The sequence below is a fragment of the Cherax quadricarinatus genome, chromosome 18, assembly GCF_038502225.1.
Source record: "Cherax quadricarinatus isolate ZL_2023a chromosome 18, ASM3850222v1, whole genome shotgun sequence".
Classification (NCBI taxonomy): domain Eukaryota; kingdom Metazoa; phylum Arthropoda; class Malacostraca; order Decapoda; family Parastacidae; genus Cherax; species Cherax quadricarinatus.
The window spans coordinates 46804719-46825653 of record NC_091309.1 but is presented as its reverse complement, the minus strand read 5'-3'; the positions used below and the strand labels follow the sequence as shown (position 1 = coordinate 46825653).

The window sequence follows — 20935 nt, the reverse complement described above, 5'->3', positions numbered from 1 at the left end:
TTATCCCTGCTTGGTCCTCCAGTTTTTGCACCAATCTCTTGTGTGGAACTGTGTCAAACGCCTTCTTGCAGTCCAAGAAAATGCAATCCACCCACCCCTCTCTCTCTTGTCTTACTGCTGTCACCATGTCATAGAACTCCAGTAGGTTTGTGACACAGGATTTCCCGTCCCTGAAACCATGCTGGCTGCTGTTGATGAGATCATTCCTTTCTAGGTGTTCCACCACTCTTCTCCTGATAATCTTCTCCATGATTTTGCATACTATACATGTCAGTGACACTGGTCTGTAGTTTAATGCTTCATGTCTGTCTCCTTTTTTAAAGATTGGGACTACATTTGCTGTCTTCCATGCCTCAGGCAATCTCCCTGTTTCGATAGATGTATTGAATATTGTTGTTAGGGGTACACATAGCGCCTCTGCTCCCTCTCTCAATACCCATGGGGAGATGTTATCTGGCCCCATTGCCTTTGAGGTATCTAGCTCACTCAGAAGCCTCTTCACTTCTTCCTCGGTTGTGTGCACTGTGTCCAGCACTTGGTGGTGTGCCCCACCTCTCCGTCTTTCTGGAGTCCCTTCTGTCTCCTCTGTGAACACTTCTTTGAATCTCTTGTTGAGTTCTTCACATACTTCCCGGTCATTTCCTGTTGTCTCTCCTCCTTCCTTCCTTAGCCTGATTACCTGGTCCTTGACTGTTGTTTTCCTCCTGATGTGGCTGTACAACAGTTTCGGGTCAGATTTGGCTTTCGCTGCTATGTCATTTTCATATTGTCTTTGGGCCTCCCTTCTTATCTGTGCATATTCATTTCTGGCTCTACGACTGTTCTCCTTATTCTCCTGGGTCCTTTGCCTTCTATATTTCTTCCATTCCCTAGCACACTTGGTTTTTGCCTCCCTGCACCTTTGGGTAAACCATGGGCTCATCCTGGCTTTTTCATTACTCCTGTTACCCTTGGGTACAAACCTCTCCTCAGCCTCCTTGCATTTTATTGCTACATATTCCATCATCTCATTAACTGGTTTCCCTGCCAGTTCTCTGTCCCACTGAACCCCGTTCAGGTAGTTCCTCATTCCTGTGTAGTCCCCTTTCTTGTAGTTTGGCTTCATTCGTCCTGGCCTTCCTGCTTCTCCCTCCACTTGTAGCTCTACTGTGTATTCGAAGCTTACAACCACATGGTCACTGGCCCCAAGGGGTCTTTCATATGTGATGTCCTCGATATCTGCACTACTGAAGGTGAATACTAAGTCCAGCCTTGCTGGTTCATCCTCTCCTCTCTCTCTTGTAGTGTCCCTTACGTGTTGGTACATGAAGTTCTCCAGTACCACCTCCATCATCTTAGCCCTCCAAGTATCTTGGCCCCCATGTGGGTCCAAGTTCTCCCAATCTATCTCCTTGTGGTTAAAGTCACCCATGATCAGGAGCTTTGCCCTGCATGCATGAGCTCTTCTGGCCACTCTAGCTAGTGTGTCAACCATCGCTCTATTGCTCTCGTCGTACTCTTGCCTTGGCCTCCTGCTGTTCTGTGGTGGGTTATACATCACTGCTATTACCACCTTGGGACCTCCAGAGTGAAGTGTTCCCACTATGTAATCACTTTCTTCTCCGCTATCTTCTCTCTCCAGCTCATCAAAATTCCAGCGATTTTTGATCAGCAACGCCACTCCTCCACCCCCCCTGTTCCCTCTGTCTTTCCTCAGGATTTGGTATCCCGTTGGAAAGATGGCATCTGTTATCATACCTGTAAGCTTGGTTTCTGTGAGAGCTATGATGTCCGGTGATGCTTCTTTGACTCTTTCTTGCCACTCCTCCCACTTATTTGTTATTCCATCAGCGTTTGTGTACCATACCTTCAGTTTCCTTTCCAACACTGTGGTTTGGGGGGCCTGTGAGGGTGGGAGACCTGGTGGCATACTGTGGGGTTCTATAGCTTGGTGTTGGGTGGAGGCTGTGGGTATGGATTGTAGGGTGTGTTGGGATGGTGTGATAGGTTGTATGGTTCTGAGAGTAGTTGTGTGTGTGCTTGCCCTTGCTGTTCTGTCCTGCTCTGACAGACCTCTGCTGGTTCCCTCCTTGTCTCTTTTCCTAGCTCCTTTCGCTTTTTTGTCCTCTCCCTCAGCTGCTGTCGTTCTGATTTTGTTCTGTCTCTGTCTAGGAACACCCTCTTGTACTCTTCCGAGTATTTCAATCGTGGTTTCTCTTGGAGGATCCTGTTCCGCACTGTTTCCGTCCTGAGAATCAGCTTGATTGGTCGGTTTCTCACCTTCGAGTACCCCCCTATTCTCTGAAAATTTACAATCTCGTCCCTCTCTTCACCTATTTCTGTTATGATTTTCTCAATCTCCTTCCTTTCTTCCTGCTTCCTTTCAGTGTGTGTCCTTTCCTCTCTCTCCTGAAGCCCATGGATAAACACTGATTTTGCCCTTTCTTCCTCGCATTGCCTCACCCTCTGTGGCTCTGGATCCTGCCTGTATGTGGTCAGTTTCTCCCTTGATTTTTCCAGTGGCTCTTGATAGCCTTGTTGTGCCTCAGCATTCGACCTATCACCCTCTCCATCTGCAACCAGTTGATCTTCCCTTTCACTCCTTGGTCCTCCTTGGCAGATTGATGTGACCTTAGCATAATTCATAATTCCTTCCTTCCTGTTCAGCCTCGCAGCTTCATATGCTGTGTCTTCTCTGGTCACTGCCCCTGTAACTCGCTCCAGCCTATTTATCTCAACTTCTAGGACCCTTATCTTGGCTACTGCAGTTTCGACTTGTGCCTCCCAATTCTTTGTCTCCTTATCCAACCACCTTTCCAATTTCACAGAGAGCTCTTTCTCCATTTTTTCAGAAAGCTCTCCTAATTTTCTCTCCCACTCTTGTTCCATCCTTTTCCACTGCTCCTCCATCCACTCCTCCCTACCCGAACGGTGTGTGTGTGAGTGTGTGTGTGTGCGTGTGTGTGTATGTGTGTGTGTGTGTGTATGTGTGTGTGTGTGTGTGAGTGTGTGTGTGTGCGTGTGTGTGTATGTGTGTGTGTGTGAGTGTGTGTGTGTGCGTGTGTGTGTATGTGTGTGTGTGTGTGTGTGTGTGTGTGTGTGTGTGTGTGTGTGTGTGTGTGTGTGTATACTCACCTATTTGTGGTTGCAGGGGTCGATTCACAGCTCCTGGCCCCGCCTCTTCACTGATTGCTACTAGGTCCTCTCTCTCCCTGCTCCATGAGCTTTATCATACCTCGCCTTAAAACTATGTATGGTTCCCGCCTCCACTACTTCACTTTCTAGACTATTCCACGACTTGACTCCTCTATGACTGAAGAAATACTTCCTAACATCCCTTTGATTCATCTGAGTCTTCAACTTCCAATTGTGACCTAATGTTTCAGTGTCCCATCTCTGGAACATCCTGTCTTTGTCCACCTTGTCTATTCCGCACAGTATTTTATATGTCGTTATCATGTATCCCCTGACCCTCCTGGCCTCCAATGTCGTCAGGCCGATTTCCCTCAACCTTTCTTCGTAGGACAATCCCCGTAGCTCTGGGACTAGTCTTGTTGCAAACCTTTGCACTTTCTCTAATTTCTTGACGTGCTTGACTAGGTGTGGATTCCAAACTGGTGCTGCATACTCCAGTATGGGCCTGACGTAAATGGTATACAGTGTCTTGAACGACTCCTTACTGAGGTCTCGGAACGCTATCCGTAGGTTTGCCAGGCGCCCGTATGATGCAGCAGTTATCTGATTTATGTGCGCCTCAGGAGATATGCTCGGTGTTATACTCACCCCCAGATCTTTTTCCTTGAGTGAGGTTTGCAGTCTTTGGCCATCTAAACTATATTGTGTCTGCGGTCTTCTTTGCCCTTCCCCAATCTTCATGACTTTGCATTTGACAGGGTTAAACTCAAGGAGCCAGTTGCTGGACCAGGCTTGTAGCCTGTCCAGGTCTCTTTGTAGTCCTGCCTGATCCTCATCCGATTTGATTCTTCTCATTAACTTCACATCATCTGCAAACAAGGACACTTCTGAGTCTATCCCTTCCGTTATGTCGTTCACATATACCAAGAACAGCACAGGTCCTAGGACTGACCCCTGTGGAACCCCGCTTGTCACAAGCGCCCACTCTGACACCTCGTCACGTACCATGACTCGTTGTTGCCTCCCTGTCAGGTATTCTCTGATCCATTGCAGTGCCTTTCCTGTTATGTGTGCCTGATCTTCGAGCTTTTTCAGTAACCTCTTGTGAGGAACTGTGTCGAAGGCCTTTTTGCAGTCCAAAAAAATGCAGTCGATCCACCCCTCTCTCTCTTGTCTTACTTCTGTCACCTTGTCATAAAACTCTAGTAGGTTTGTGACACAGGATTTTCCTTCCCTGAAACCATGCTGGTTGTCAATTATACACTTGTTTCTTTCCAGGTGCTCCACCACTCTCCTCCTGATGATCTTCTCCATGACCTTGCATACTATACACGTTAGTGATACAGGTCTGTAGTTTAGTGCCTCATGTCTGTCTCCTTTTTTAAAAATTGGGACTACATTTGCCATCTTCCATACCTCAGGGAGTTGCCCAGTTTCAAATGATGTGTTGAAGATCTTTGTTAATGGCACACACAATATCTCTGCTCCCTCTTTAAGGACCCACGGAGAGATGATGTCTGGTCCCACCGCCTTTGAGGTGTCAAGTTCGCATAGCAGCTTCTTCACTTCCTCCTTGGTTATATGTACCTCATCCAGCACTTGCTGGTGTACCCCCCTGTTCTGATTTCCTGGAGTCCTACTGGTTTCCACTGTAAATACTTCTTTAAATCTCGTGTTGAGCTCCTGACATACCTCTCGGTCGTTGCTTGTGAATTCCCCATCACCTTTCCTCAGTCTGATTACCTGGTCCTTGACTGTTGTTTTCCTCCTGATGTGGCTGTACAACAGCTTCGGGTCAGTCTTGACTTTCGATGCTATGTCATTTTCATATTGTCGCTGAGCCTCCCTTCTTATCTGTGCATATTCATTTCTGGCTCTTCGGCTAATCTCTTTATTTTCCTGAGTTCTCTGTCTTCTGTACCTTTTCCATTCTCTAGTACACCTAGTTTTTGCCTCCCTACACCTTTGGGTGAACCAAGGACTCGTTCTGTTCTTCCCATTATTTCTGTTTTCCTTGGGAACAAACCTCTCCTCTGCCTCCTTGCATTTTGTTGCCACATAGTCCATCATTTCTTGTACTGGTTTTCCTGTCAGTTCCCTCTCCCACTGAATGTTTTGAAGGAAGTTCCTCATGCCTGAGTAGTTTCCCCTTTTGTAGTTTGGTTTTTCCCACCCTATTCCTGCTACTCTCTCCACTTGGAGCTCAACTATGTAGTCGAAGCACAGAACCACATGATCACTAGCTCCCAGGGGCCTTTCACACAAGATATCCTCGATGTCTGAACTACTCAAGGTGAATACAAGGTCCAGTCTTGCTGGTTCATCTTCTCTCTCTCTGGTAGTGTCTCTAACATGTTGATGCATGAGGTTTTCCAGTACTACATCCATCATCTTGGCTCTCCATGTTTCGGAACCCCCATGGGGCTCCAGGTTTTCCCAGTCAATCTCCTTGTGATTGAAATCACCCATAACTAGTAACTTTGCTCCCCCCCACGTGTGCTCTCCTGGCCACCTCGGCTAGTGTGTCGACCATGGCTCTGTTGCTCTCATCGTATTCTTCTCTTGGTCTCCTGCAGTTCTGTGGTGGGTTGTACATTACTGCAATTATCACCTTATGTCCCTCAGACTGGATTGTTCCTACTAAGTAGTGCCTTTCACCCGTGCCATCCATTCCTTCCATTTTCTCAAAACCCCACTGGCTTTTAATGAGCAGTGCAACTCCTCCTCCCCCTCTCCTCCCTCTGTCTTTCCTGAGGATTTGATATCCGGGTGGAAAGATTGAATCTGTTATTATTCTGGTGAGTTTTGTTTCTGTGAGTGCTATTATGTCTGGGGATGTCTCCTTGATTCTTTCGTGCCACTTCTCATACTTATTTGTTATTCCATCTGCATTTGTATACCATACCTTCAACTTCTTTTCTAAGACTGTGGTCTGGGAGGTGTATTGGGGTTGGGGAAGTGGGAGACCTGATAAGGAACTATGGGTGGTTGCTGTGGGGGTGGAGTTTGTAATGTAGTGGGTGGGGGCATTGGATATGGCATGGGTGTTTTGGTTTAGAGTGTTTGGCTGCACTGGGGTTGACCTGGTTGAGAGGCTTCTATAGGAAGCTGTGAGGGAGGTTGTATTTGATCTTCTTCCTGTGTCTGGGATCTCCTGTCTGTCTTCTCCATCCCCTCTCTTTCCTCCTTTCGCCTTTGTACCATCTCTCTCAGTTTCCGCCTTTCGTCTTGTGTTCTGTCGCGGTTGAGATACACCTTCCTGTATGCCGGCATGTCCCTTAATCGTGCTTTCTCCTGCAGGATCCTGTTCCGAGTCGATTCTGCCTTGAAGGTCACTTTCACTGGCCGGGTTCTTTTTTTTACAAACCCCCCCTATTCTCCGAAAATTTTCCAGCTGGGTCATGTCGTCTTCTCCGATTACTTTCATGATGCTTTCAATTGCTTTTTTTCCCCTTGTTTTCTTGCTTCATATGTTTCCCCTTCAACTTCCTGTAGCCCATACACAAAGACTGACCTCACCCTTTCATTCTCCCACTGCATATCCCTGTGTATCCCCTCATTCAATTTGATTTCCTCCATTGCAGCTTTCCTTTCTTCAGTTTCACTAGCTACTGTACGTGGGCTCAGTGGCCTGTCATTTTCCCTTCTCGGCTTTTCCTGGGCTCTGTTGTGGTCTTTTAGGGCCTCCACATATAGCTTAGCTCTTTCATTTACTACAGTCTCCACTGATAGAGCTTCTACATGCAGTTTTGCTCCTTCTTTCCCTACAGTCCCCTTATTTGTGGCTGAGGTAGCGGTCTCTGTTGTCAATCCCAAAATGTTCTTTAATTCTTTAGGCTGTTTCAGATCTTCCAGTTCCTCTTCTAAACTCTGTATCCTGGCCTCTGCTGCTTTGACTTTCACCTCCCACTTCCTGCATTCCATGTCTATCCTCTCTTCCATTCTCATGCTAAGTTCTTCTAGTTTCTTTTCCCATTCTTGTTCCCTTTTTTTGAGCTCTGCTGCCCAATCTTCCTTTGCAGTTTCCTCCTCCTGTCCCTTGGGTTTTCTTGTTGCTCTCTGGCAACCCATTTTTGTTTTATCCTGATTGCCTCAGAGTGGGAAACCTATGTAATTCTGTATGTTAGGTTAGTATTGTATATGTCAGAGTGTGGGGGGGGGAGGTAGAGGAGGAACTGTGGCTATATGGGAGAGTAGTAGGGAGGGGGAGTGGGAAGGAGAGTGAAGCAAGTGGGTAAGTGGGTGAGTGGGAGAGGGAGAGGTGGGGAGGGGGAGGGTGAAAGAGGGAGGGGAAGGATCAGGTGAAGGAGTGAAATGTCGGTGGGGGAGGGGGGGAGTGTATGTGTGAGTCTGGCAATATGTGTGTGTGTGTGTGTGTTGTGTGTGTGTTGTGTGTGTGCTGCGTGTGTGTGCATGTGGGGGGGTGTGGGGGGTGTGTGGGTGGGTGTGTGGGTGGGTGTGTGGGTGGGTGTGTGGGTGGGTGTGTGGGTGGGTGTGTGGGTGGGTGTGTGTGGGTGTGTGTGGGTGTGTGTGGGTGTGTGGGTGTGTGTGTGTGGGTGTGTGTGTGTGGGTGTGTGTGGGTGTGTGTGTGGGGGTGTGTGGGTGTGTGTGGGTGTGCGTGCGCACACTAGGCTACGCTACTCTTTTGAAGATTATAAAAAAAATTTCACAATCAATTCCTTATTAATATACACTAATATATAATATATAATATTAATTGCGTACACTTGTGTTTGTGTGTGTGTGTGTGTGTTTACTAGCTTGTCGTTCTTTGAAAAAGAGGGGGGGTTACGTTAACACTATTTGTTATTGTTGTTGGTTCACCGGTACTCTCCCGGCCCAGATCTTTATTGTTCTTGGTTCACCGGTACTCTCCCGGCCCAGATCTTTATTGTTCTTGGTTCACCGGTACTCTCCCGGCCCAGATCTTCATTGTTCTTGGTTCACTGGTACTCTCCCGGCCCAGATCTTTATTGTTCTTGGTTCACCGGTACTCTCCCGGCCCAGATCTTCATTGTTCTTGGTTCACTGGTACTCTCCCGGCCCAGATCTTCATTGTTCTTGGTTCACTGGTACTCTCCCGGCCCAGATCTTTATTGTTCTTGGTTCACCGGTACTCTCCCGGCCCAGATCTTTATTGTTCTTGGTTCACTGGTACTCTCCCGGCCCAGATCTTCATTGTTGTTGGTTCACCGGTACTCTCCCGGCCCAGATCTTCGCACACTAGGCTACTTTACTTTTTGAAGATTATAGGATTATTTTTTCTCACTCAATTCCTTATTAATATATACTAATGTTTATTATACAATAATTACGGGTGCTCACGTGTGTTTGTATGTGCGTACTTGTTTACTAGCTTGTCCCTCAGAAAAACGGGGGGGGGGTCACTAGGCTACACAACTCCTCTGGAGTTTACCTGGCGATATTTAGATAATTTACTAACCACTATCTATCTCCTGGTACTGAAATAGGGAGAGAGAGATGGTATAGCAACAACCAGCAGGGCGAGACACTTGAGACTTTAGACACTAACCAAAATTAACCACAAATAGGCAAGTGATGTCGTCTGCACAACAATGGAGGTTCCTGCTGGTCGGCTGCTATCAACTCCTTCACTTTTGTAACTCCTTCAGGAACTTTATCATGCATTCAAGTTTTTATTTTCTTTTTCTTTTAAGACTTGGTATTCCCTCTTTTTTCTTTAGTACAGTATTATGGTCATAACAAGTCTGATGATGTTAGCTACCTTCACAACACCAACAGCTGGGGATTGACTAATTTTTTCTTACTTTCAGTATTTACTTAATCACTCTTTTATGACCTTATCACTACACTGCTTCTATAATCAACCAACATATGTATTTGTTAATATTTCAGATCACACCGTTAACCCAATTAACTGTTTGGATATTTTGTGTCAACACTGCGGCCAGTAGCCTGATCAGCTGACTGCTACCTTCCCTCACTCAAATTTCATTCAAATTTAAATTGTAAAATTCTTGATCCTATCACATTATTCGCACTCTTGAAAGCTATTACACTCTTGTAGGTATGTTCACTGATTCACTCACGTACGATGACCGCTAATAATATCTTAGGACAGCCACTAGAACGCTAAATCCTGGGAGCACTATTTAGCGATACTGCTTCACGTGTGTGTGTGTGTGTGTGTGTGTGTGTGTGTGTGTGTGTGTGTGTGTGTGTGTCTGTTACTCTCTAACTGCTTCTTTAGCACAGTTAAGGTACGAGCAGATGTCTTCTTGGAGGGGCCCGGCCGAGGTTCTGACAGACGATAACTCAACACCGCCATCAGCCTTGAAATGCTACACCCAGTTCCTCACTGAACGCTCACACACACTAACATTCTCCATTATTTCTTTCGTCTGGTGCTCAGCTTTTTGAAGCCCTATGATTTGAACTATAATTTCAGGTGTTAAAGACTTTTTTTACCCATAATGTAACATGTTTAGCCCCAAAACCAGAGGGAACACTGGACGAAAGACGGGGCGGATGAGAGACAACAGTGCAACACTTTCTCTCACCACAGCAGCCACGTGAACAATGAGGAGTCCCTGTGAAGTGTGGCGGCAGGCCGAGACGTCATGCTTACTGTTGCTACCCAGCAGAATGCACTGACGAGAAAAGACCCCCCCCCCCCCTCTGTATGGTAGGCCTTTGATTTTCGTCACGGCATTATGCCGGGGTCTTCACCCGGCATAATGCCTTGACGGGCACTGTCGAGTTGAAGAATCGATCGTGGAAAAAAATCTTCTCTTCAGTGAACTTCTACTTTCCTCATCAATCTCCTATGTGGAAGTCTATCAAAATCCATACTTAAGTCCATAAATACAGTATCATTCAATACCATGAAAAAGTTCATAATCATGGTCTAGCACCTCAAAAACACTAGTGTATAAAGTTAGTAAACTCGTAAGGCAGTAAAACCCCTTTGTCAATCCGTGCTAAGCTGCATTGGTCAATTTATGTCTTTCAAAGTGACTTCAAATAGCCTCGGTTATTACTGATCCCATCAATTTTCCCCACAATGGAGGTTATTGGTTTATAGTTGGAAACTAACGACCTTTATCATGCTTTGTAGACTATTTCATTTGTTACTTTCCACATATTCTACACTATACCAGATTGTTGTGATATGTTGAATAGCTAACAGTCTGTTAAATTCCTCCTTACAATCCTATAACTCTTGAGAACAGTACATCAGCTTGACTTATGCTTTGAAAATTGTCATATTGGGCTTCCTATCTCACTCCTTCATACAAGCTGGGCTTCCTGATTCACTCCTTTACACAGGTTGGGCTTCCTGTCTCACTCCTTCGCACAGGCTGGGCTTCCACTCTCACTACTTCACACAGGTTGGGCTTCCAGTGTCACTCCTTCACACAGGATGGGCTTCCAGTCACACTCCTTCACACAGGATGGGCTTCCAGTCTCACTCCTTCACACAGGATGGGCTTCCAGTCTCATTCCTTCACACAGGATGGGCTTCCAGTCTCACTCCTTCACACAGGATGGGCTTCCAGTCTCATTCCTTCACACAGCATGGGCTTCCAGTCTCACTCCTTCACACAGGTTGAATTTCCTCTCCCCACTACACAGTATGAGTATCCCGTTGATACTCAATCATTCAGATTGAGTATTTAATAATACTCTGTCACTTAGAATGTTATTTATCATACTCACTCACACGGGATGCGTTGCCTTAGAAATTTCCTCACGTTGCATGAGTTTCCCATCATACTTTGTCACACATGATAAGTTTTCTACCATAATCCATCACAGAAGTTGTCTTTCATACATGAAGCAGTGAAACCTTTTTGCCAGAGCTGTGAGACTACGACAACGAGAATTATATCGTCAAAGCGTCCTACATGTACTGAGTAGCAACGTATTGCTCAAAGATTTCCTTCCAGCAGAGCTGTTGCTACTGTCACTGAGGAATTACTCTCGTAGAATGGTCTGCTCCAAGTACAGGATGTAGCGGTGGTGAGGTATTAGGGGAAGCAACAAGGTGAGGTGAGGGAGAAAATTACAATTCTTGGATTACCCTCTGAGGGTTAAAAACTCTGCATACTCTAACCTGCGGACTGTAACAGGTGCCCTAAATAATTTTTTGGCTTCCAACTTCTTCATTTTTATTTGGCTCATAACTCATACAGTATAACTGAGAAAAAAGAAAACTAAGCAAAATAAAATTTGAGTTTTTACTGAGTTTTAAAATTTAACGAAGGAAGACTTTCCTATTTACTAATATGTCACACTCAGCACTATTCCTGTCACGTGTTCTAAGTCATATGAGACTCGGTTATAGAACACGGGAATGCCTTTCTCGTATAGCGCCGAGACCATCCTTAGGTTCTTCTCATGGAACCCAAAACACAACAGTCACCTAAGTTATTTTTTTTATTGCTGGTGCAAGGGACTTGCTTACGTGTGTCAACTTAACGACGAAGTAACTCACCAGGCTAGTAGCCTGGTAGGCCACGCTCTTGCTTCACACCTGAGTGTCCGTGGTTCGATCCCCGGCTAGGATGAAGACACTAGACGTGTTTCTTTACAGCTGATGTCCCGTTTCCCTAACAAGTAGGTACCTGGGTGTTAGTCAACTGGTGTGGGTCGCATCCTGGGGGACAAGATTGAGGACCCCAAAGGAATAAGATAGTAACTCGATGACGCACTGCCTTGGGTTTTCTTGGGGTGATAACCCTCCGTGATTAAAAATCCGAACTAAATATTTTCTTGAGTGTCTGCTTACTATAAGGTGAAGAGGGAATGAAAGTCATGAGGGTGCGAGGTCAGACTCTCTACAAAGTGAAGAGGGAATGAAAGTCATGAGGGTGCGAGGTCAGACTCACTACAAAGTGAAGAGGGAATGAAAGTCATGAGGGTGCGAGGTCAGACTCACTACAAAGTGAAGAGGGAATGAAAGTCATGAGGGTGCGAGGTCAGACTCACTACAAAGTGAAGAGGGAATGAAAGTCATGAGGGTGCGAGGTCAGACTCACTACAAAGTGAAGAGGGAATGAAAGTCATGAGGGTGCGAGGTCAGACTCACTACAAAGTGAAGAGGGAATGAAAGTCATGAGGGTGCGAGGTCAGACTCACTACAAAGTGAAGAGGGAATGAAAGTCATGAGGGTGCGAGGTCAGACTCTCTACAAAGTGAAGAGGGAATGAGAGTCATGAGGGTGCGAGGTCAGACTCACTACAAAGTGAAGAGGGAATGAGAGTCATGAGGGTGCGAGGTCAGACTCACTACAAAGTGAAGAGGGAATGAGAGTCATGAGGGTGCGAGGTCAGACTCACTACAAAGTGAAGAGGGAATGAAAGTCATGAGGGTGCGAGGTCAGACTCACTACAAAGTGAAGAGGGAATGAAAGTCATGAGGGTGCGAGGTCAGACTCACTACAAAGTGAAGAGGGAATGAGAGTCATGAGGGTGCGAGGTCAGACTCTCTACAAAGTGAAGAGGGAATGAGAGTCATGAGGGTGCGAGGTCAGACTTACCAAGGACAATAGGGAGGTACTCATTGTAGGTGATGTGCTGCATCTGAGCGGCAAGGATTCTGCGAGCCTCCTGGAATAAGATCTCGTCGCTCCATCCTGGGTTGAGCTGCTGCAGCTCTTTGGCCAGTCTGTTGTGTTGACGCATCCAGATGGTGTGCATGGCGGCCAGCTCTGGCTGCTCGTTCACTCGGCTGTCACCTGTGACACAATTATTATATTCATGAAGGAGAGAGAGTGTAAAAAAACCTAATCAGTTGATCAAATGAAATTGCTGGTCCAAGAAACAAGAAAAAGGCTTTCAAATAAGCTGATGTTGGGAATAGCTCTTAGCCGACTCATGAAATCGTAATGACATGATTGTAAACAAACCATACCACGGGTGGGGGAGAACCTGCGGTCAGAGAGTCTCAAAACTCCACACCGTCGCGTTAGCGACTGGACCAGCTAGCCCCAATAAGATTCATCCAACTAGGTATATTTCTACACCATAAGAAGGTTAGCATAGGCACCAATGTGTCCACAAATTCCAAAGCCGTCAACATGACTAGCTGGCCCAGTGGCTAACACGTCGGTCTAGAGTTTTGAGACTCTCTGACCGCGGGTTCCATCCCCACCCGTAGTATGGTCTGTTTAGCGCTTAGCCATATATTAAGTTAGGAATCTTTAACCTAACCTCGAGAAACCATGTATAAAAGAGAGCGAAAGAGACTGCAAATTCTGGAGATAATATTCAGCTGGACAGTAAGTTTTGTATCAAGTAGCGTCCTCTGTTGTCTACCAACTTTCACAAGTGAAACTCGGGATAACTTAAGAATACAATACATCACAGGAGAGGGTAAAACCCCAATGGAAATAAGTCACTTTGACTTTTTTCTGGGTTAGGTTAGGTAAGGTTCGTCAGGAAACAGAACAAATGTTTCCTGACGCGGGTCTTAGTCAGATGATGACCCGCCTTTGGAGTTTTTGGTCATCTGACCGAGGCCTTCCGCTGGCTTACCGGTCCACCCTTTTAAAAATTATGGTCATTTATAACCAGTCTGTCTATATACCTTAATAATTTTTTTTTCTGGGTTATCCTACATAATTTACACTATGTATGATAATTGCAGGTATGTGAACCTGTGCCTAAACAAACTTACCCGCTTTGAAGCAGAAATGTGTACCAGATGTGTCTTTACATTCTGTTGGGTTGGGTGGGAGAAGTGTCTTGCCTGCCGTTGTCGCCTTTAACAGTCCACCAGTGAAGCTTCGTAGCTCCTTGGACTCTTCCACGCTGGAGCCATACACATTGCTGTAACACACGCAGCGTTGAGTCATACACATTGCTGTAACACACGCAACGTTGAGTCATACACATTGCTGTAACACACGCAGCGTTGAGTCATACACATTGTTGTAACACACGCAGCGTTGAGTCATACACATTGCTGTAACACACGCAGCGTTGAGTCATACACATTGCTGTAACACGCGCAGCGTTGAGTCATACACATTGCTGTAACACACGCAGCGTTGAGTCATACACATTGTTGTAACACACGCAGCGTTGAGTCATACACATTGCTGTAACACACGCAACGTTGAGTCATACACATTGCTGTAACACACGCAGCGTTGAGTCATACACATTGCTGTAACACACGCAGCGTTGAGTCATACACATTGCTGTAACACACGCAGCGTTGAGTCATACACATTGCTGTAACACACGCAGCGTTGAGTCATACACATTGTTGTAACACACGCAGCGTTGAGTCATACACATTGCTGTAACACACGCAACGTTGAGTCATACACATTGCTGTAACACACGCAGCGTTGAGTCATACACATTGCTGTAACACACGCAGCGTTGAGTCATACACATTGCTGTAACACACGCAGCGTTGAGTCATACACATTGCTGTAACACGCGCAGCGTTGAGTCATACACATTGCTGTAACACACGCAGCGTTGAGTCATACACATTGCTGTAACACACGCAGCGTTGAGTCATACACATTGCTGTAACACACGCAGCGTTGAGTCATACACATTGCTGTAACACACGCAACGTTGAGTCATACACATTGCTGTAACACACGCAGCGTTGAGTCATACACATTGCTGTAACACACGCAGCGTTGAGTCATACACATTGCTGTAACACACGCAGCGTTAAGTCATACACATTGCTGTAACACACGCAGCGTTAAGTCATACACATTGCTGTAACACACGCAGCGTTAAGTCATACACATTGCTGTAACACACGCAGCGTTGAGTCATACACATTGCTGTAACACACGCAGCGTTGAGTCATACACATTGCTGTAACACACGCAGCGTTAAGTCATACACATTGCTGTAACACACGCAACGTTGAGTCATACACATTGCTGTAACACACGCAACGTTGAGTCATGCACATTGCTGTAACACACGCAGCGTTGAGTCATACACATTGCTGTAACACACGCAGCGTTGAGTCATACACATTGCTGTAACACACGCAGCGTTAAGTCATACACATTGCTGTAACACACGCAGCGTTGAGTCATACACATTGCTGTAACACACGCAGCGTTAAGTCATACACATTGCTGTAACACACGCAGCGTTAAGTCATACACATTGCTGTAACACACGCAGCGTTGAGTCATACACATTGCTGTAACACACGCAGCGTTAAGTCATACACATTGCTGTAACACACGCAGCGTTAAGACATACACATTGCTGTAACACACGCAGCGTTAAGTCATACACATTGCTGTAACACACGCAGCGTTGAGTCATACACATTGCTGTAACACACGCAGCGTTGAGTCATACACATTGCTGTAACACACGCAATGTTGAGTCATACACATTGCTGTAACACACGCAACGTTGAGTCATACACATTGCTGTAACACACGCAACGTTGAGTCATACACATTGCTGTAACACACGCAGCGTTGAGTCATACACATTGCTGTAACACACGCAGCGTTGAGTCATACACATTGCTGTAACACACGCAGCGTTGAGTCATACACATTGCTGTAACACACGCAGCGTTGAGTCATACACATTGCTGTAACACACGCAGCGTTGAGTCATACACATTGCTGTAACACACGCAACGTTGAGTCATACACATTGCTGTAACACACGCAGCGTTGAGTCATACACATTGCTGTAACACACGCAGCGTTGAGTCATACACATTGCTGTAACACACGCAGCGTTGAGTCATACACATTGCTGTAACACACGCAGCGTTGAGTCATACACATTGCTGTAACACACGCAGCGTTGAGTCATACACATTGCTGTAACACACGCAGCGTTGAGTCATACACATTGCTGTAACACACGCAGCGTTGAGTCATACACATTGCTGTAATACAAACATGGACTGGTCATATACACAAAGCTTCAGTACACACAAAGCTTCAGTACACACAAAGCTTCAGTACACACAAAGCTTCAGTACACACAAAGCTTCAGTATACACAAAGCTTCAGTACACACAAAGCTTCAGTACACACAAAGCTTCAGTACACACAAAGCTTCAGTGCACACAAAGCTTCAGTACACACAAAGCTTCAGTATACACAAAGCTTCAGTACACACAAAGCTTCAGTACACACAAAGCTTCAGTACACACAAAGCTTCAGTGCACACAAAGCTTCAGTACACACAGTAACGAATATTGTTCACCATGTTAGCTTTACGCACGAGTCCTGATGATGCTGAGACTATTGAACAGTAAATGTGTTCCGACATGACTGACTCCCATTTTCCAGCCTGTGTATTAAATATCAATATTCTTTACCTTCTGCCTCCCTTAATTACTGTACCTTTAAATTCTTTCTCATCTTAACCATACCACGGGCGGGACTGAACCCGCGGTCAGAGAGTCTCAAAACTCCAGACCGTCGCGTTAGCCACCGCGGGTTCAATCCCGCCCGTGGTATGGTTTGTTTGCAATCGTGTCATTACGATTTCGTGAGTCTTTCTCATCTTGTTAGGTAAAAAGACACACTATTGTGGCAACGTTCCGCTCTCTAGGAGTTTAGTTGAACTTGTGTCCTTTTACCTAATATATTGTAGGTTATTCTTCCATTAATTCAACATTCTCACCTTTGCTCTTCCCTATAACATGACTCTATAATGTACCTAAATAAATCTAAATCTAAACGCCACAGGGGTTTTCTTTTAAATTAAACTCACACCTCACTGCACTTTGAGACACTTCCACCATAATGTGTGGAAGTGTTGGGAAGAACTGTATTATGTAACACTCCAACACCTGACTGTATCTTACAACATTCCCACATTTTACTGGATCTGAAAGCATTTCTACACCTTTCTGCATTTAAAAATATCATTCACCTTACTGTACCTTACAATACTTCCACACCTTACTGTGAAATTAAGACACATGTGCAACATCTGGGTATCTTTATTGTAGACGTTTCGCCATCCAGTGGCTTTATCAATACAAATTCTAGGACATAACTTGAAGACAGTAGAACTATGTACAGAAGATGAGGTAATCAGTCCCTCAACCTAGGAGTAGGTGCGAACAGCACCATAGTCGTGGAGATTCTGAAGCAGAAGAAAGGAGCCTTGAGCTTATATAGTAACGTTACTACATAAGCGCCAGGCTCCTTTCTTCTGCTTTACAATATGTAAAGTAAAAGGACACAAGTGCAACTAATGAAACATTTATTGTGGCAACGTTTCGCTCTCCAGGAGCTTTATCAAGCCATTAGTAATGGCTTGATAAAACTCCTGGAGAGCGAAACGTTGCCACAATAAATGTCTCATTAGTTGCACTTGTGTCCTTTTACTTTACATGTGTCTTAATTTCATCTTGTCGGTATTATATACCATTCTTACACACCTTACTGTATCTTACAATACTTCCACACCTTACTGTATCTTACAATACTTCCACACCTTACTGTATCTTACAATACTTCCACACCTTACTGTATCTTACAATACTTCCACACCTTACTGTATCTTACAATACTTCCACACCTTACTGTATCTTACAATACTTCCACACCTTACTGTATCTTACAATACTTCCACACCTTACTGTATCTTACAATACTTCCACACCTTACTGTATCTTACAATACTTCCACACCTTACTGTATCTTACAATACTTCCACACCTTACTGTATCTTACAATACTTCCACACCTTACTGTATCTTACAATACTTCCGCACCTTACTGTATCTTACAATACTTCCACACCTTACTGTATCTTACAATACTTCCACACCTTACTGTATCTTACAATACTTCCACACCTTACTGTATCTTACAATACTTCCACACCTTACTGTATCTTACAATACTTCCACACCTTACTGTATCTTACAATACTTCCACACCTTACTGTATCTTACAATACTTCCGCACCTTACTGTATCTTACAATACTTCCGCACCTTACTGTATCTTACAATACTTCCGCACCTTACTGTATCTTACAATACTTCCACACCTTACTGTATCTTACAATACTTCCACACCTTACTGTATCTTACAATACTTCCACACCTTACTGTATCTTACAATACTTCAACACCTTACTGTATCTTACAATACTTCCACACCTTACTGTATCTTACAATACTTCCACACCTTACTGTATCTTACAATACTTCCACACCTTACTGTATCTTACAATACTTCCACACCTTACTGTATCTTACAATACTTCCACACCTTACTGTATCTTACAATACTTCCACACCTTACTGTATCTTACAATACTTCCACACCTTACTGTATCTTACAATACTTCCACACCTTACTGTATCTTACAATACTTCCACACCTTACTGTATCTTACAATACTTCCACACCTTACTGTATCTTACAATACTTCCACACCTTACTGTATCTTACAATACTTCCACACCTTACTGTATCTTACAATACTTCCACACCTTACTGTATCTTACAATACTTCCACACCTTACTGTATCTTACAATACTTCCACACCTTACTGTATCTTACAATACTTCCACACCTTACTGTATCTTACAATACTTCCACACCTTACTGCATCTTACAATACTTCCACACCTTACTGTATCTTACAATACTTCCACACCTTACTGTATCTTACAATACTTCCACACCTTACTGTATCTTACAATACTTCCACACCTTACTGTATCTTACAATACTTCCACACCTTACTGTATCTTACAATACTTCCACACCTTACTGTATCTTACAATACTTCCTCACATTACTGTATCTTACAATACTTCCACACCTTACTGTATCTTACAATACTTCCTCACCTTACTGTATCTTACAATACTTCCACACCTTACTGTATCTTACAATACTTCCTCACATTACTGTATCTTACAATACTTCCACACCTTACTGTATCTTACAATACTTCCTCACCTTACTGTATCTTACAATACTTCCACACCTTACTGTATCTTACAATACTTCCACACCTTACTGTATCTTACAATACTTCCACACCTTACTGTATCTTACAATACTTCCACACCTTACTGTATCTTACAATACTTCCACACCTTACTGTATCTTACAATACTTCCTCACCTTACTGTATCTTACAATACTTCCACACCTTACTGTATCTTACAATACTTCCACACCTTACTGTATCTTACAATACTTCCACACCTTACTGTATCTTACAATACTTCCACACCTTACTGTATCTTACAATACTTCCACACCTTACTGTATCTTACAATACTTCCACACCTTACTGTATCTTACAATACTTCAACACCTTACTGTATCTTACAATACTTCCACACCTTACTGTATCTTACAATACTTCCACACCTTACTGTATCTTACAATACTTCCACACCTTACTGTATCTTACAATACTTCCACACCTTACTGTATCTTACAATACTTCCACACCTTACTGTATCTTACAATACTTCCACACCTTACTGTATCTTACAATACTTCCACACCTTACTGTATCTTACAATACTCCCACTCCTTACTGTATCTTAAAATTCTCCTACATATTACTGTATCTTAAAACTTTCCTACATATTACTGTATCTTAAAACTTTCCTACACATTACTGTATCTTAAAACTCTCCTACATATTACTGTATCTTAAAACTTTCCTACATATTACTGTATCTTAAAACTTTCCTACACATTACTGTATCTTAAAACTCTCCTACATATTACTGTATCTTAAAACTCTCCTACATATTACTCTGCCTTTAAACTTACCTATGCATTATTTTAAAACAGCTTAATATTTGTAAAGTAAAATACCTCGTTAGTTGTGCATTAACACACATCACTGTTTGGTCTTCAAAATACTTCAGTGTTTGCACCTCACACTTCACTGTGTACACCTATAAACACCGTTCACACAACAGTCTGCCGTTGTTTGCTATTCCTTAGTAAAACAACCACGTAACCAAGTTTTGCTCCACAGTACAAACTACAGTAACAGTACCTGGCATCGATAAAAGATGTGATTTGGTTCATCTGCTCCCGGGGACCAAAGTTACACTTGGGACGAACAGCTGGCATTGATCTTACGAACTCCATACACCGCTGAGTGAACCTGCAAGTACACACAAGACAGTAAAATATATACGCACGTTAAAGGATATAGGAAAGTAAATAGGAGAGTACTGGTTTGGAAACTCAGTAGTCAATGTGTGGAACAATGTAACTATTAGGGTTAGAGAAGGTAAAACCTTTGGTAGCTTCAAACAGAGGTTACATAAATACATGAGTGAGAAGGAGTGGACTTGAGTGGCACTTCCAGATGTGTTAATAGGGTTCCACCAGCCAGGGTGGGTGTCGTTGAGTGCTCACCACACAGTCACATGCCAGTGAGGGTGTGAGTGCTGACCACGGTCCCACCAGCCAGTTTGGGTGTGGGTGAGTGCTGATCACACTACCACCAGCCAGTGTGGGTGTGGGTGAGTGCTGATCACACTACCACCAGCCAGTGTGGGTGTGGGTGAGTGCTGACCACACTACCACTAGCCAGTGTGTGTGTGGGTGAGTGCTGACCACACTACCACCAGCCAGTGTGGGTGGGGGTGAGTGCTGACCACGCTACCACTAGCCAGTGTGTGTGTGGGTGAGTGCTGACCACACTACCACCAGCCAGTGTGGGTGTGGGTGAGTGCTGACCACAATACCACCAGCCAGTGTGGGTGTGGGTGAGTGCTGACCACACTACCACCAGCCAGTGTGGGTGTGGGTGAGTGCTGACCACACTACCACTAGCCAGTGTGGGTGTGGGTGAGTGCTGAC

At 44.5% G+C, this 20935-nt stretch overlaps 1 protein-coding gene across 1 annotated transcript in view; it reads right to left on the bottom strand.

The window, feature by feature from the left end:
• LOC128689516 (chorion peroxidase) overlaps positions 1-20935 on the bottom strand; it is an 88643-nt gene that overhangs the window by 44244 nt on the left and 23464 nt on the right. Inside the window, exons 5-7 of the mRNA XM_070086476.1 lie at positions 20121-20231; positions 13777-13928; positions 12638-12835 (exon numbers count right to left, since the gene is read on the bottom strand). Coding sequence (XP_069942577.1) covers positions 12638-12835; positions 13777-13928; positions 20121-20231 — 461 coding nt within the window. The remainder of the gene's footprint in view (positions 1-12637; positions 12836-13776; positions 13929-20120; positions 20232-20935) is intronic.